The sequence below is a fragment of the Ceratotherium simum genome, chromosome 11, assembly GCF_057802395.1.
Source record: "Ceratotherium simum simum isolate JZ-2026a chromosome 11, ASM5780239v1, whole genome shotgun sequence".
Classification (NCBI taxonomy): Eukaryota; Metazoa; Chordata; class Mammalia; order Perissodactyla; family Rhinocerotidae; genus Ceratotherium; species Ceratotherium simum.
The window spans coordinates 61,525,708-61,542,864 of NC_141910.1; the positions used below are offsets into that span (position 1 = coordinate 61,525,708).

At 40.5% G+C, this 17,157-nt stretch overlaps 1 protein-coding gene across 2 annotated transcripts in view; it reads right to left on the reverse strand.

Annotated features, from left to right (window-relative positions):
- Positions 1-1,291: 1,291 nt before the first annotated feature.
- The window catches only part of KCNS3 (potassium voltage-gated channel modifier subfamily S member 3), a 38,903-nt gene continuing 23,037 nt past the window's right edge, over positions 1,292-17,157 (reverse strand). For both annotated transcript variants that reach the window (XM_014782298.2, XM_087436428.1), the window contains 2 exons: positions 16,224-16,415; positions 1,292-3,287 (listed from right to left, as the gene is read on the reverse strand). In XM_014782298.2, the coding sequence (XP_014637784.1) occupies positions 1,753-3,228 (1,476 nt within the window). In that variant the 5' untranslated portion in view covers positions 3,229-3,287; positions 16,224-16,415 and the 3' untranslated portion in view covers positions 1,292-1,752. The remainder of the gene's footprint in view (positions 3,288-16,223; positions 16,416-17,157) is intronic.

Sequence of the window (17,157 nt, forward strand, 5' to 3'; positions counted from 1 at the left end):
TACTCACTGTGTGAACCTAAGCAAGTCACTTTTCCCATGAGCCTCAGTTTCCTCACCTTAGAACGGAGACAGTAATAAGCCCTTGCTGCCAGGGATGTTGTAAGGAATAAATGAGATTGTATAGGTAAAGCACTTACATAGTAGCTTATTAGTATTATTGTTGCTATTACTACTACTGCTACCGTCACCATTACTATTACTACATAAGCAGTCTTCAGTTACTTCACTACGAAGTGGGAAATCTTTAATAAAACCAGATCCCAAATTCTACCGTTATACTTCAAAACTATATTTATGCCAACATCAAAGGCACTTTGGGGAAGAGAAAGATTTTTTTAAATGGGCAGGGGATGATATATGCATGTAATAAACCTCCAGATTTAAAAGCGACTATAAACCCTGTTTAGTTATATCCATCTCAGAAATCACGGAAATGTTAAGAGGAGTGATGACTCCAAGAGTTACCTTCATCAAATAACCTACAGACAATGTCCTTCTCTCGATGAAATGCATCTGCAAACATAAAAAGTTGGATAATAAATCCATGTGGCTCTTCCATTCAAAAGATCTCAGGGAGAGAACCCCACCTGACAGCATGAGTTAGAGCTGATGAACACCTCTAAAATCAAGATTTTAGCTAAATTCTCTCTGCATGGGATAGAATTGGTCTGTCACTGCTCTGGAAATGGGTATGTATGTCTTCTTTTGTTGTGAGAGCTTTCTACATAAGATGCAGACATTACTGTCTCTAAGGCGATTTAAAAATATTGGCTCATTTTATAGCTGCTGGCACAGCTTTTCTCAGTGATTTAAGTTTCGCTCCTCTGGCATAATGAATCACAGCTGTCTGTACATTTCCCCTTGCTTCCATTCACTGAGTGTATCTCTGCCTGCAAGTGTGTAGGTTGACTCTACTCTGCATGATTTTCAGGTGATGAGGTTTTATCTTAGTAGTAGAAATTATAAAATACATCATATATGCTGGAAACATATCTGTAAGGGCACATGTTTCATTGATATACGTCAATCTGAGTATGTCCTAAACACATACGTGTTTAATCAGTGTACACTGGACAGTATGGTTAAACCATGAACATGATTCTTCTACCTGCCAACCACTACCAAGTCTACCGGACAAAAGAACTAACCCATTGTTGGTATATATCCAAAATTCGAAAACATAGAAAGGACTCTCAATCCTCCAAAAGGAGCATTTCCCTTCCAAGCCAATTTTGAACATATTGAAATGTACTTACTTGACATAAAACACACAACTAAGACATTTTCCATACTGAAGTAGGCAGTTTATTAGGCTCCTAATTTCCATGTAACATGAACATGGATTTACATGCATTGTCTCATTTTGTGGATCTTACATGCATGTAGTCTTCAGTCAGCTGGGCCTTTGATTCTACTTGTCAGTAATTTATAGTTAGCTCAATGTGAGTAAATGACAAATACAGAATGATATATAAGCCGTAGCAAGAAATCCCGCCCATTACCATTCACTATTTTTTCCAAAATCATATCACAACTCTGTCTTATAAAAAATAAATTTCAGAACAAGGCATTTTATTCACCTCACTGAAAAAAATAAAGACGATTCTATCATTTCAGAGCAATGACTGTCCAACTATGGCTGAAAGGTACACCCTGAGAATTAAATGATTTTAACGAATCCGTTGAAGTTTATAAAGCTGTGTTAACCTAACATCGGGAAGGGACACAAGACACAGGCACAAACATCCCTGCTCATTTTGCTGTGCAATTCTCCAAGGATGCCATGTTATAAACATCCTCGTTGTCTTCAATGCTTGAAGCGTCTGTGGAATCGGGATTGCTCACCACAGTTCCCACAGAAGATAGACTGGTAATGAAGGCGTGCATCCGCTGTGCATAAATGTCCCTAATGTTAAAGTAAGGTAGCTCATGACACTTCTCTGGTGGGTCCTCACTGCACTGGTCCACATCCATGTCCTTTTGCTTCTGGTAGTACTTGGAAAACTTGTTGAAGATAATGGTGATGGGAAGGGCCACCACCAAGATGCCACAGATGATGCACGTGCTGGCGATAAGCTTCCCAGCCAAGGTGACGGGGTGAGTGTCTCCATAGCCCACAGTCGTCATGCTGATGGTGGCCCACCACCAGCAGACCGGGATGCTGGTGAGGCTGGACGTGCGTTCATCTTTCTCCACGGAGTAGATAAGCACAGAAAAGATAGAAACGCCCACAGACAGGAAGAGAAGGAGCAGTCCAACTTCTTGGTAGCTGTGTCTCAGTGTGGCACCTAGAGACCGAAGTCCTACCGAGTGCCGGGCAAGCTTGAGAATTCGGAAAATCCTCATGAGCCTGAGGATCTGGACCACTTTTCCCATGTTCTCAATGTCCTCACTCTCTTCCTCCTTGGTGTCTACAGCCAACGTGGCATAGAAGGGAATAATGGAGACAAAGTCGATTATGTTCAGAGGGTTCTTCCAGAATTTCTTTTGACAGGGAGCAGCAACCAGCCGGATGACAAGCTCGCCAGTGAACCAAGCAATGCACGCGATCTCCACACCTTCCAGCACAGGGTCATCCACGTCTCCATCCTCATTCTGGAACTCCGACATGCTGTGAACACACATGGCCACAATGGAGGCCAGTACCACACTCAAGGAAGAGATGGCGATGAGCTTGGCAGACAGGCAGTAGGCTGGGTTTTCCATTCGAATCCAGATCTTCTTCCGGAGCTGACCAAATCGCAGCTTGTCAAACTTCTCCAGCTCCTTCTCAAACAGAGATGACTCTTCAAAGGAGGAGTCGCTACTCACATCATTGCTTTTCTGGTCCCAGTCCTTCTCGTGGTTTTCCTCCTTGCGTTCCTGGTAGCGATTACTGCAGCAGGAATCGATGAAGAGCTCGTTGATGCCCCAGTACTCAATCTCCTGGCAGAATGAGAACACGCACAGCTCCTCCATGACATGCAGCTTCCCCGTGTAATAAAAATTCAAAACATATCTGAACAAGGAGGGGTTCCGATCAAAATAGTACTCTTTATCAGCCACACTGTAGTCATCGCACAGCTCCAGAATGGCCTCTTCTGAGTGGCAAGTGAGCAGCTTCCCGAGTCTGGTGTGAGGAAAGCGCAGGAGGGTACTTTGGTCGACGGACTGCTTAAAGCCCCCCACATTCAAGTTGACAAGTTCCTCGTCTTGTCCAGGGCGATGGAAAAACTCACCAAACACCATGGTGGATACACGGGGCAGAGAGCTGGCTGGGAAGGGAGACGAGGAAGTTCACGCTGCACCTGGAAAGAGCACAAGACGGCATTAGCACTGTCCCATTGTGCCTTGCCAAGCTTATTTTTAATCTGCCCTTTCCAGGATGATCGACTACATTAAAAGCAAAGCAGGAAATGGAATAAAAAGGAATATAGTATTGCACATTTTGACTAAAAGAAAATCAACACAAAACAGATGTTTTTTTTCAAAAACTGGGGTCGATAGAGCCATTTTTTAGGAAAAAGAAAAGACTGCCATATAATTTTTATGAACACTAATTCCTATTTCTCTATTTATTAAGCATCCAAAATTCACTTCCCACTTCCCAAAAAACAAGGCATTTTGTATCACTTACACAATACTCCAGTCTCAACCATAAGGCTCTGGCATTTGGAAATGCTCCATTCAGACATGATAGGTTAGTTGCTGCCTGGCTTGTAGCTCATCCCTCCCTGTTCCCAGGGCTCGGTCGTGCACCCTCAGAAACAGCTCTCTCCTCTGCTCTGCACCTCGCCCCCAACCCACACATCACTAGGGGCTCAGCTCAGCTCTTACAAAAGATGTGGGTTTCTCCTTATGCTCTAGTGTTTCACTCCTTCAAGAGAAAGCCCTATTCCCTATGTCTGCTGTGGACAATCAAGAGAATATAATTATCTCCCTGGCCTTAAGTACCGTATATCTTCAAGATACAGTTACACTTCATGGGATGGGGTTTCAGGCACATCCACAAGGGGAGAAACTGACTTGGGGAAACCTTTTTAAGTTAATCGCACTATCAGCTTCCTGACACAAAAACGCTCCTCTCCCACCTCCTCTCTCCCCTCATAGACAGTCTCCCAACACACACCCAAGTCTATACTGGCCCAGCACATATACCCTGTTCTTAGTCCTAACACTAACCAGGATGTACCAGACCCATTTCTCAGAGAGAAAATAATAAATTTTGACTATCATCCAATAGAATGATGCTTCCTCAGAGCAGATGGTGTAGATAAAAGAAGGATAGGAGACTGTCACATACTGAGTTCCTACTAGGTACTATTAGATACTTTGTACATATTATGTCATTTAATCCTTCCAACACTGTGAAGTAGGTGTATAGGACAATGGATACTCAGAGAGGCTAAGTCCAAGATCACAGGATAGATAAATGGTGGAGCCAGAATTTAAACTCAGGTGGGATTAACTCCAAAGCCTGTGCTATTTCCACTACATACCACCCCCCGCCATTTTCTTCCTTATTACAATCCAATAATTCAATGTGGGAAACACTATAATAGAAGTGAGTCAGGCATCTTTGGGATTATTGAGAAAAGAACAATGACCTCTGTCTGGAGAAGCTTCATAGCAGAGGTTTTACCTTCAGCTCAAACGTTAAAGCTTCAAGCAGAGCTGACCAAACAAGGGAAATAGGCCATCTCAACAGTGGGCATCAAAGGGTATGCAGAAGCAAGGTTGTGAAGAACCTTGTATATCAGTCTAAACGGTCTGGACTTTATCCTGTAGGCAAGACCACTAAACGATCTTAATCAGTGAGTGGACATTGTTGTAACTGTGACTTAGAAAGACTCCACTGACAGCAGGGTGGAAGACTGCTGGGAGGAAAGGCTGGGGCCAAGAGACAGGGCTGCAATAGAGCAAGTGAGAGAAGGTGAGAGGACCCAACTTCATACAGCAGTGGTGTGTAGAAGAGGAAGTGACAAATTCAAGGGCAGTTTATAAAGCAGAATTAACAGTACTTGACGATTGACTGGAAAGAAGGGACAAGTAAGCAGAAAGGCTGAAGGAGGATATGTTTTCTACTTTGCATAAGTGGGTGGATGGTGACATCATTAAAGGAGGCAGAAATGTCAGAAAGGAATTTCTTTCTCCTTGTGTTTATGGAAAGCCAAGGCTGTCAGTGAGACAGAGATTCTTCCTCTGAAAAGGACACACCAGAGGACACAGCCTTAAAGTGCAGCCCCTGCCATCCACCCCAGGAGGAAGCCTGTGGTCATAAAGAATGCATGGGCATTTGCTCTCAAGACATCAACGCTGAATGTGTTCTCATGAAACCAGAGGGCATATTATGGCTTGACACACCATTTAATAGATTTGTTGACCTCTTCAAAAGGTTTGATTTTTTCTGCCTCTGCTTTCTACTTTTAGTTAGATATCTTCTTTGAAGGGCCTAAATCAGAGCTCATAGCTTGGTCCAAATAGTTATGGAACTTCAGATCTCTGAAAGCAGGCTAATGCTCATAGCAAGTGTAGTAGTAAAATGTTCCAAGGAGTGAGTTTCAGCTAAGCTGGCACTAAGACTTTAATGGAAGTTATCTTCTGGTGGCTTATTTTTCATCTCCTTGGCTGTCCTGGAAAGCCACATGATAGAAAGCCAGTGTCTGTCTTCATGATACTATCTGCATAAGTCAGTCTCATAATCAGAGGGTATGTATCCATTTCCCAACAGTTCTGCAGTCATTTCTCTGAAGAATACTGTTATCACCCATAATATCAGTCTTTCCGCTCTGTTCTCCTTGCTTTTTACTCATTCTGTGCCAGTGAAAGAGCCCATTATGAGGTCCAGTCATCCCACAAGGTCTAATCATAAAAGCAACACACATAATAAAATAGAGGCTTCTTGTTGTGGGGCTTTCATAAAAGAGAAAAGAGAAAGCATCTCTGGATCAGATCAAATGCCTGATGTCAAAGTATATACCTATATATAGGTATACACATGTGTGTGTATAAAGTCAACCATACACATACTGAATAAAAATGAGTCAATTCCTCTATAAGTGGGAAAAACTTTCCTAATTCTGACACAAAATATATAAAAAATAATAAAATAAATAAATTTTATTGCATAAAAGTAAAATTTTTTTTGTATTAAAAAAACATGCCATAAGCAACATTAAAAAGAGAATATGGGAAAAAATATTTGCCACTAATATCACAGACTAGAAGTTAATATACCTAACATATAAAGACCTTTAGATAGAAAGAATAAGAGCAACAACAATAAAAATGGACAATAGAAACAATAACAACAATAGGAAAATGGACAATAGATATGAACAGACAGTTCACAGGAAAAAAATTAAATGGGCCTTAAAAAAGGAAAAAAATAATGCTCTACCTTGCTCATAATAAGATAAATGCATATTAAAATTACGCTGAAGCATCATATCTAATCTATCTAATTAGAAAAATATCCAAAACTTGGACTACGTACTCTATTAATGAGTCTGTGGGGAAGCAGGCACTCTCGCACATGGCAGGGGGGAATGCAAAATAAAGGACAACCCTTTTGGAGGGGAATTTGTGAAGATCTAGCAAACCTGCACAGGCATTTACTCTTTGACCCAGCAATCCTTCTTCTAGAAATTTCTCCCAAAGAGAAACAAGTAAAAATTGAAAACATTTGGATAACTGGAAACAACCCAAAAATCCATCAGTAGAGGATTGGCTGAATAAACTATGGTCTATCTCTCTACGTATATGCAATAGAGTGATTTCTAGAATATATTAGTTAAGTAGGAGGGGAAAAGCTAGTTAGAGAAAAATGTACATAGCATGCTATAATTTATCTAAGAAGGGAGAGTTATGACTATACACACATATATACATACATGCATGTACACATGCATATGCACATATATATGTATGTATATGTACATATATGTGCATATATATAAATACACACACATCTGCTTATGTAAAGAAAAAGAAACAGTGAAAGGATAAACCAAAAATGAATAAAATGCTTCCCTATATGGGGAGAGAGGGAATGGGTATAGGGGACAGTGTTGGAAGCTGGACTTGAGAACCATGTAAATGTTTTATATAATTATGACAGAAAATTAAATAAAAATGAAAAAGACAATCCCTAAAATTTAACCTTACTGTGTATCAAGTTTGTCATTAACCTCAGAGAGATGAAGTATTTCAAGGTTTTTTATTTATTTATTTATTTTATTTATTTTGTGTGTGTGTGTGAGGAAGATCAGCCCTGAGCTAACATCCATGCTAATCCTCCTCTTTTTGCTGAGGAAGACCGGCTCTGAGCTAACATCTATTGTCAATCCTCCTCCTTTTTTTTTCCCCAAAGCCCCAGGAGATAGTTGTATGCCATAGTTGCACACCCTTCTAGTTGCTGTATGTGGGACGCCGCCTCAGCATGGCCGGAGAAGCGGTGGGTCGGTGCGCGCCCGGGGTCCAAACCCGGGCTGCCAGTAGCAGAGCGCGCGCATTTACCGCTAAGCCACGGACCGGCCTTCAAGGGTTTTTAAAACATAATAATTTGACTGTACATCGCTAGTGGTATACACCCTAGGACAAATAAACTGTAGAAACATTAAAATCTTTTTAGTATTCATATTCACATAATTATTCTGAAACTTTCATACACACAAAGAAAGGGTAAAGCAAATAAGTGATTATGTTAATGTCACTAGGAACTACCAAGATTTTGGGTGCAGAGTGAAAGAAGCACAAATATAAAAATCAAAGAAATTAAGTAAAAATCCAATGATGCTAAATTTGAATTGGAAATATCAGTATGAACTCATGACTGATCTTCTGTTAAAAGAAAATCTTATTTCCACTGAAAAAGCCTAGAAGAAAATGACCAACTATCGTGGTTGTTGTGAAGCATCACCCCTATCTCCTGACAGGAGCTGAGGAACGCATTCTCTCACCTGCTGGGAGTGTTAACAGCTAAGGGCTCTCAGCTAGGTCCCTCTTTGGGAATCATTCTCAGCCAAGGAGAACTGCCCAAGGTCACACTCCCTCCCTAGACCAGCTCACATCCAATGACTTATCTATGAGGGGCTATAATGACCCAGCATCCTTTTCTCAAGGTAAGCAACCCAGCTCCCGAGCTCCCCGTAGGATCAGCTGAGGTTTCTGTCGCAACATCATCACAGTTCAACTCCTCCCTTTGCCCAATCCTCCTTCCTTCACTTCCCACAGATATTTATCCCAAAGGTACCTCCCAACAAACTTCCTGCACACAACTCTCTGTCTCATTCTATTTCCTGGAGAACCCAACTGAAGACACTACTTCAGAAGCAACGAACATCCCGAGTTTGTGCAGGTTGAGGCATCAAAATACAATTTCTCGCCAAAAGAACAAGAGCTCCTTGAAGAAATAGCTAATCCCTGGTCTAGGGCAAGAAATGTATAAGATAAGCCTGGAATATCTTGTTATATCAGAAAGCAAGGAAGCTATCAACAAGGACAGGCAAAGAGTCAAAAGGACTCAGGCCCGACTGAAGGAGACTCCCACTGGTCAAAGACGGGAAATTTGTGCATCAAAAAGAAAAAAGTCTCCAGTGGAATGAAACACACCAAGTGTGTTAAAATTCTTGAGTTCATAATATTTTTTAAAAGGAAAGAAATGCATTGGTCACCTTTAGAAGGTGCTAGAGTACTAACCCATTATTTTGGAACGTGAGAAATTAAGAGAAAAATCAAACATTTATCCTACCTTCCTGCATGAATCATATTTTAGAAGAACTATATAGCAGTTAATGAGGAAAATTTTTTCCCGTTACAAATATTCCAATAATTCAAAAACAATAGTAAAACAATTAAAATGATACACTAGAAAATATTTATTTAGATTTAAAAACACAAACAGGTTGAAAGTAAAAGGATGACAATAGTAACTGAAAGATAGCAGGAGTGGCTATACAGCTATCATGCAAAATAAAATTTAAGACAAAAATTGTTACTAGAGATAAACAGCATTTTATTATAATGCTGACCATTAAAATGGTCAATCCATCAAGAAGGCATAAGAATTATAAATATAGATGAACCTAACAATAGAGCCCCAAAATACTATTTGCAGATGACATGATCTTGTATCTAGAAAATCCTATGGGATACACACACACAAATTATTAGAAGCAATAAATAATATCAGCAATGTTGCAGAATACAAAATCAATATACAAAAATCAATTGTATTTCTACATATTAACAATGAGAAAACAAAAATACAAAATTAAAAAAAGGATTCCGTTTAGGTTCAACATAATCCTTCTCAAAATAATTAGCCGCCTTTTTTCAGAGATTGACAAGCTGATTTTAAAATTCATGTGGAAATGCAAGAGACCCAAAATAGCCAAACAAGCTTTAAAAAGAACAGAGTTGGAAGACTCCTACATCATGATTTCAAAACTTGCTATAAAGCTACAGTAATTAAGACAGGGTGGTACTGACACAGGATAGACAGGGAAGATCAAGGTTAATAGAACTGAGAATCCGCAAATAAGCCCTATCTCTGGTCAACTGAATTTCTACAACTGTGTCAAGGTAATTCAATGGAAGAAAAACAGTCTTTTCAATAAATGGTATTGGGACAACCAGACAGCCACATGCAAAAGAATGAAATTGGATGCCTACCTCATATCATATACAAAAACTAACTTAAAATGGATCAAAGACCTAAATGTAGTGCTAAAACTATAAAATTCTTGTAAGAAAATAGAAGCATAAGTTTTCATGACCTTCGATTAGGCAATGGCTTCTTAGTTAAGACTCCAAAATCACAATAAAATAAAAGGAAAAATAAATAAATTGACTTCATCCAAATTGAAAATTTTGTGCTCCAAAGAATACGATCAAGTCAGAGGACAAGTATCAAGAAAGTTAAAAGACAACCCACAAAATGGGAGGAAATATTTGCAAACCATATATCTGGTAGGATTCTAGTATCCAGAATAGATAAAGAACTCTCACAACTCAACAATAAAAAAGACAACCCCTGGGGCCGGCCCGGTGGCACAAGTGGTTAGGTGCGCACGCTCTGCTGTGGCGGCCCGGGGTTCGCCGGTTCGGATCCCGGGCGTGCACCGACACACTGCTTGGCAAGCCGTGCTGTGGCAGCGTCCCATATAAAGTAGAGGAAGATGGGCATGGTGTTAGCCCACGGCCAGTCTTCCTCAGCAAAAAGAGGAGGATTGGCAGATGTTAGCTCAGGGCCGATCTTCTTCACAAAACAAAACAAAAAAAAAAGACAACCTATTTGAAAATGGGCAAAGGATTTTAATAGACATTTCTCTGAAGATATACAAATGGCCAAAAAGTACATGAGAAGATGCTCAACATCATTGGTCATCACAGAAAGGCAAATCAAAAATTTTTTTTCTCAAATGCAATCACGTGAGATATCACTTCACACCACTAGAATGGCTATCAACAAAATGTAATAATAATCCAAGTGTTGTATTATAACACTATAAATGTTAGTGAGGATATGGAGAAATTGGAAGCCTCATGTATTACTGGCGGTAATTTAAAATGGTGCAGCCATCTTGGAAAACAATTTAGTCCCGTTTCTCAAAAAGTTAAACATAGACTTACGATAGGATCCAGCAATTCCACTCCTAGGTATATTCCCAAGAGAATTGAAAACATATGTTCAAACAAAAACATGTATATCAATATTCATAGTAGCATTATTCATAATAGCCAAAAAGAGGAAACAACCCAAATGTCCATCAATTGATGAATGGGTAAATAAAATGGTATATCCATACAATAGACTATTATTTGGCCATAAAAAGGAACAAAGTACTGATTCATGCTATAACATGGATGAACTTTGAAAACCTTGAGCTAATGAAAGAAGTCAGACCAAAACGGCCACATATTGTATGATTCCATTTATATGAAATATCCAGAATAAGCAAACCCATACAGACAGAAAGTAGATTAGTGGCTAGGCACTGGGAGGAAAGGAGAATGAAATGTGACTGCTAACGGGTATGTGTTTCTTTTAGAGGTGATAAAAAAAAGTCTGGAATTAGACGGTTGTACAACCTTATGAATATACTAAGAACCACTGAATTATACATTTTAAAAAGGTGAATTTTATTTTGAGCAAAGTATATCACAATAAAACCATTATTTAAAAAAGTATTCCAGCTAATGAAGAAGGAATAGAATTAAAATCTAACTATTTTGCGACTGATAATGAAATAATGGATCTAGGCAATGATCATGGATAGCTGCTAAAATGCAGATAAAAAGCTGATGGGGAACAGGTAGATCAAAATAACAATACCTGAACTCATTGATCAAGCCTGATATAACAGAAAGGTACAACAGGATATATGCGCCTCTTGATGGAAATACATACACAATTCTACAGCACTACAACCAAAAAAAAAAAAAAAATCAGGGCTGAATTTGATGGAGACTCTAGATCTACCAGTTGAAATCAAATAGAGATTTTAGAGGAACATGTTCAATGATACTATAGGGATACAATCAACAAAATCCACACTGGAAAATCGTACAGGACAAATGACATGGCTCAAATAAGGGACATATCAGATAGATCCAATGTGTGGGCTTTGTACAGATCCTGATTCTAACTAGCCAAATGCTTAAAAAGTATATGAAAATTAGGGACATTAGAACACCAACTAAACACTTGATAATATAAAAGAATTATTGTTATTGTTTTCAATGTGCTAAAGGTGGTATAATTATGTTCTTAAAAAGAATCCTTATCTTTTGGAAATGTATACTAAAATTTTATGGATAAACTTATACCACATTTGAGATTCATTTCAAAATAATCCATGGAGGGCAATGGAGGATGGGGGGAAGGGAGGTTGACATTGATCGTACAAGACATTGATCATGCCATAAATTGATAATTCTTGCAGCTGAGTGATGAGTACAGAGGACTTTAATGTATCATTCTCTCTATTTTTGTATACGTTAAAACTCTCCATCAAAAATATTTTAAGAAAAATTTACTAAGCACCTTTTTTGGCCATTCATTGTGGTAAGTGCTTTCATATACATTATTCACCCTTTAATTCCTAGCAGCTTGGGCAGTACCTGGACACTAGTAGGCAATGAGTGAGTATCACTGAGTGAACGAGTCATTTCCTTTAACTCTCCAATAATCCTAAGTGGTAGATCTTATATCCCCATGTTGCAAATAGAAAAACTTGAGGCTCAGAGTTTGGCCAACATTATTCAGCTTTTATGGGGCAGACACTTACCACTATGTCTCACGTGAGTATCTAAATTTTGTTTTTAAGTAGGGGGGAGGAGGGATTGGTTGATCTTCAAAGTTACATATTTTATCAGTCATCCTTATTAAAGAATGCCATACTCTTCGATAGGGGATTTGGTACAGCATGCTGAGAGCAGATGGGGTCTCCAATCAGACACATCTGTGGGTACAAAAGGCCACAAGGGTAGAAAAATCAATTGCTATTTTCATTCTCTTCCTCAACAAGAGCTTAGGCTCACTGTACCAATGCCTTTACCTACTATCAACCCAAACCACTCGTGGTGAGAACCCTATATACTGTATTTGGCCACCCTGAGCCTCTTGGTGTTTGAAAAGAAAAAAATGATGTCAAAAGTCCAATGTATTCACTGGTAGCTTAAAAGAAAAACCACATTGATCCACTTCTCTCCAAGTGGCACCCTGTAAAGCCTTTTCAAAGCTATTAACCTCTTACTCACCTCTTCCTAGTCCACTTCCCTCTCTCTGCTTCGTGCTCTCAGACTCACTGAAAAAATACTCTCAAAACTGTCTTTTCAAGGCTGGCACATACACATGCACACACGTGCATGAGTGGCTTGCTTTGCTCAGAAAAGTAACAGAAGTATAACAAATACAAATCAGTATTTTTATGGGGAAGAATCACTTTTTAAAATCAATTCATCAAAAGTAAACAAAAATCTAGCTTCTTTTTTCCTTCCCACTTGCCCAAAATCTACATTGGTCCTTTCATCAAAGAAAAAAATAGGGCATTTTTCAGCATTAATGTCGCCATCTTTTTGGAACATTCTTCTAAGAGCTGAACTTTATTCTATTAAATTTAAAAGAAAAAAATCATTTATGTTTTTAAAAAGGGTAGATGATGCTAAATTCTATGGCTGGCCATGCCGTGTAAGAATATTCCAAATAGAACCAAACAAACATAAACGCAATTGAAAATCTAAACTCACTCCATACCCATGGATGAGCACCCTCCCACCAGGTACCTTCCCCAGTGATCGTCTTCTCTTACAGCAAGCTCCCTGTGCACTGGTGTGAGCAACGAGTAAAAAGAAAATCAGAAATCAATGATAGGGGCCAGCCCCGTGGCTTAGCGGTTAAGTGTGCGCGCTCCGCTATTGGCAGCCCGGGTTCGGATCCTGGGCGAGCACCAACGCACCACTTCTCCGGCCATGCTGAGGCCACGTCCCACATACAGCAACTAGAAGGATGTGCAACTATGACATACAACTATCCACTGGGGCTTTGAGGACCAAAAAAAAAAGGAGGAGGATTGGCAATAGATGTTAGCTTAGAGCCGGTCTTCCTCAGCAAACAAAAAGAGGATGATTAGCATGGATGTTAGCTCAGGGCTGATCTTCCTCACAAAAAAAAAAAAAGAAAAGAAAAAAGAAATCAATGATAGGCCAGAGAAGAGCAGACAGTATGACGAAATGTCAATGGCATTGAATAGTCCACTATGTGGATTTGGAAATGGAGACTCAGGTGGTCCTTAGTCTGGGCCTTCGTGAATCAGAATGTTTTTACGGCAGCTAAAATAGTGCAATTCTCAGAAACAAATAGCTGCTTAGGGGACATCTAGAAGGACACGCCCAGAGCCAGAGTGCAGAACACAAAATTTCAAAGAGCCTTCTGAATTTGAGTCTTTGTTTCCAGGGATCAGCATTCGCTGGGCATCCTGAGGCTCCTACATGGAGTCATTCCCTCCAGTAGCCTTCGCAATGGTTAAGCCCAGCCAGTGAGGAAGCCTGGACAAAACATGTGAGTCCCACTGGCCAAGTAGACAGCAAGGAAACTCCCCACTAGGTCTGTTCCACATCTGACATGTTCTGACAGCATGGGGCACAGCTGACCATACATCAATGGCACAGCTCCGAGTAGTCCCCAGGGTCCCAGGTTGCCCTAGTTCAGAACATTCATAACGTGAACCCAACTTTTAAATGTTGAACTGAAAGAAATGAACCCACCAGGTCCCTTATCCATGCTGAGTTTTCAGAAGCAATTAAAGAAAAGAGAAAACGCCTAGGACTCCAAAAATTTGTGTTTGAGCTGCCACTTCCCAGCTACATGCCCTTGGGTGGGTAGATTCTTGATCTATAAAAGATGATAAGGGGCCAGCCCAGTGGCGTAGTGGTTAAGTTTGGCTGTTCCACTTCAGCGGCCCAGGGTTTGTGGGTTCATATCCCAGGCACAGACCTACACCACTCATCAAGCCATGCTGTGGAGGCATCCCACATACAAAATGGAGGAAGACTGGCATAGATGTTAGCTCAGCAACAATCTTCCTCAAGCAAAAAGAGGAAGATTGGCAACAGATGTTAGCCCGAGCCAGTATTCCTCACCAAAAAAAAAAAAAAAAAAGATGATAAACCCATCTTCATGGTAAATTAACAAATGCAAAAATCTTGAAAACACAAAGTACAAGACACATGTAAAACCATATTCCAAAATAAGAGATTGAGGTAACAGGACCTCTAACTCCCCCTTTGTGCCCCTACTCCTTTCCCTCTCTTGCTCTCTCCACGTGGGACAGTTATAAGTTATATTAGAGTTGTCTTCATTCCCTCTGGACTTCTATTTAGTGTGGCTGCTCCCCTCTGGAAACTCCAGTGATCCCCGTTAGTCACACAGCTCATCTCTGAGCAGAGGGCTGCTCAGAGGGCTGAGTGATTTAGTGAGCCAAATAGCCAGAAATCTGTCCTATTTGTAAAAAGCAAAGAATCCCAGACAAAAGATTTTCAACAAGAAATAGGAAAAATGTGGACTTTGCCACAAGAGGGGAGCCTTAACTCTGAGGTAGGTACCCATCACATCTCCAACAGAGTCACGTTACGTAGAGGAACCCACGTAAATGGCTGTAACAGTGAAGCCTTGCTGTCCTGGGGCGGGGGGGCGGGGGGGATGTTTTGGAGAATTTGAATGAACCTAGGCCAAATTAATAGTTCTCTCCTCCAGTTCCCCACTCTACTCACCTTCTCCCACAGTTCTTCAGGTGCACTTTTATCTTAGCACCCACACAAGATACCATAATTTTTTTACAGTTCTCCTTACCCCTACAAGTCTGACCATTGCTGTCTCTAGACTCTAAGCTCTTCCGTGGAAGGGATCAAGTATTGTCATCTCCACAGCCCAGCCCCTTCTGCTAGCTGCTGCCCATACTCTAGTGAAAGATATTCACTTTTATCTAAGAATTAACAAAAGCTATCACTGTTTTTGTCAAAGAGCTAGCAGAATGATCTAGACCAGGCAAAGTAAAATGAAATGCTTCCGGTGACCAAACAGGTAAGTTAAACAAATGAAGTGGGTTGGTTGGGTACTATAGTGAACTATCCAGATGCAGAGGCTACTCAGCACCCTAGTCCTTCATGGGAATAGAGGGCCAGTACAGGTGTATCTTACAGTGTTCCAGGAGAACCTGGGAATCCTGATTTTTATGTGGGATATCTCAAGTTTAATTAGAATTGATCCAACATGTATTCAACATTATGTGGCTCAAACAAAAATCTGTCTCTGGACCAGGTACTCCTGATAAGCCCCCAGTCTGGGACCTGAGGCAGACTCTTACCAACCCCAGCTCCACAGTACCCATTTTAAGCCAGACTGACTCAAATGAACACAAATGGAATCTTGTCACAATAACAGTAGTGTTACTCCCTCAAGTCTGAACTACAAATGTCAAAAGGGGGTGTGGGCAATGTAGACTATGGAATCTTCCAAAGTTGGCCTGCTGTGTCTCCCAGTACAACCCCAACCTAATCCTTCCAGGCTGGCACTCTCTCTTTCTCCTTTAGACATCTGCCCCAACTGCCCAGTGGATTTTACAATTAGAATAGTCTCCCTAGTGTCTGACCTTCATTTTGTCACTATACTCTAAGGTTCGTTCTCCCCTTCCTTTGATAAGTATTAGTGCCAGAGAAAATGCCAGAGAGGCAGCTCTTACCCTTGTGGTGTCGATGTCGCACACTCTCCCCTCATCCTGCCCCGTAGACTGTCCATCGTCATCCAAGAAGCTCCGCCCTTCTTCTCTCACTGGAATGTGTGGTGCACATAGGCATTTAGTGGCCAAAAAGAAGAGAAGAATCCTGTTCTCTGGCTGTGCTGGCCAAATCAATCGCTGGAAAATCACTCTCACCTGCAGAAGAAACCATCAGTCAAGTTGTAGCTCCAAGGAAGAAACACACCCAAGACATTCTCTCTCAGACTCGGCGCTCTGGGCACCTTACTGATTAGACCCATATCTCAGAGCCCCATCCAACTTTCAGGGAGAGGCCAGTCTTTTCCTCCCACAGAACCATCAATCCGACTGGACATGTGGATAGAGAGACATCACGAAGCCCCAGGACCTGATTCACAACGACTGCAGGCTTAAGGACTCTCAGATCTTGACCATAGTGGACACTTGGGACATCCCCACTGGCCCTGAGGCCAACAAAACGTTCAAAGATAAAACAAGGCACTAGCATTAGGATGCAGTCACTCACCTCCCACATAGTTTCTTATAGGAGTATTATTTTCCCAGCTAATTCATCAAAGATATACTTATAAACTTCTAAATGAGTACCTTTTAATCCATTCCAGACACCAAGTTCTGAGTGTGACTGCCCTAATAGAATTAACGCTGCTGCTCTAATTTGAAATCAATAGGTTTCAAAGGCTGGCCAAATTCAATTTTGCTTTATTAGTCCCTTGTTGTATTTCACAGATCAGAAATGATACACGTGCTACATCAGAGTCCTTTGGTTAATGCGTGTGTGTGCGTAGTGTGGGTGTGCATGTGTGTGTGGTGTGTATATGGGGGAGAGTTAAGTTTGTATCAAAACAAATAAAAGGACAAATTTCAATTTCTCTCTCAGAATAAATTAAAGAAAGCAAAA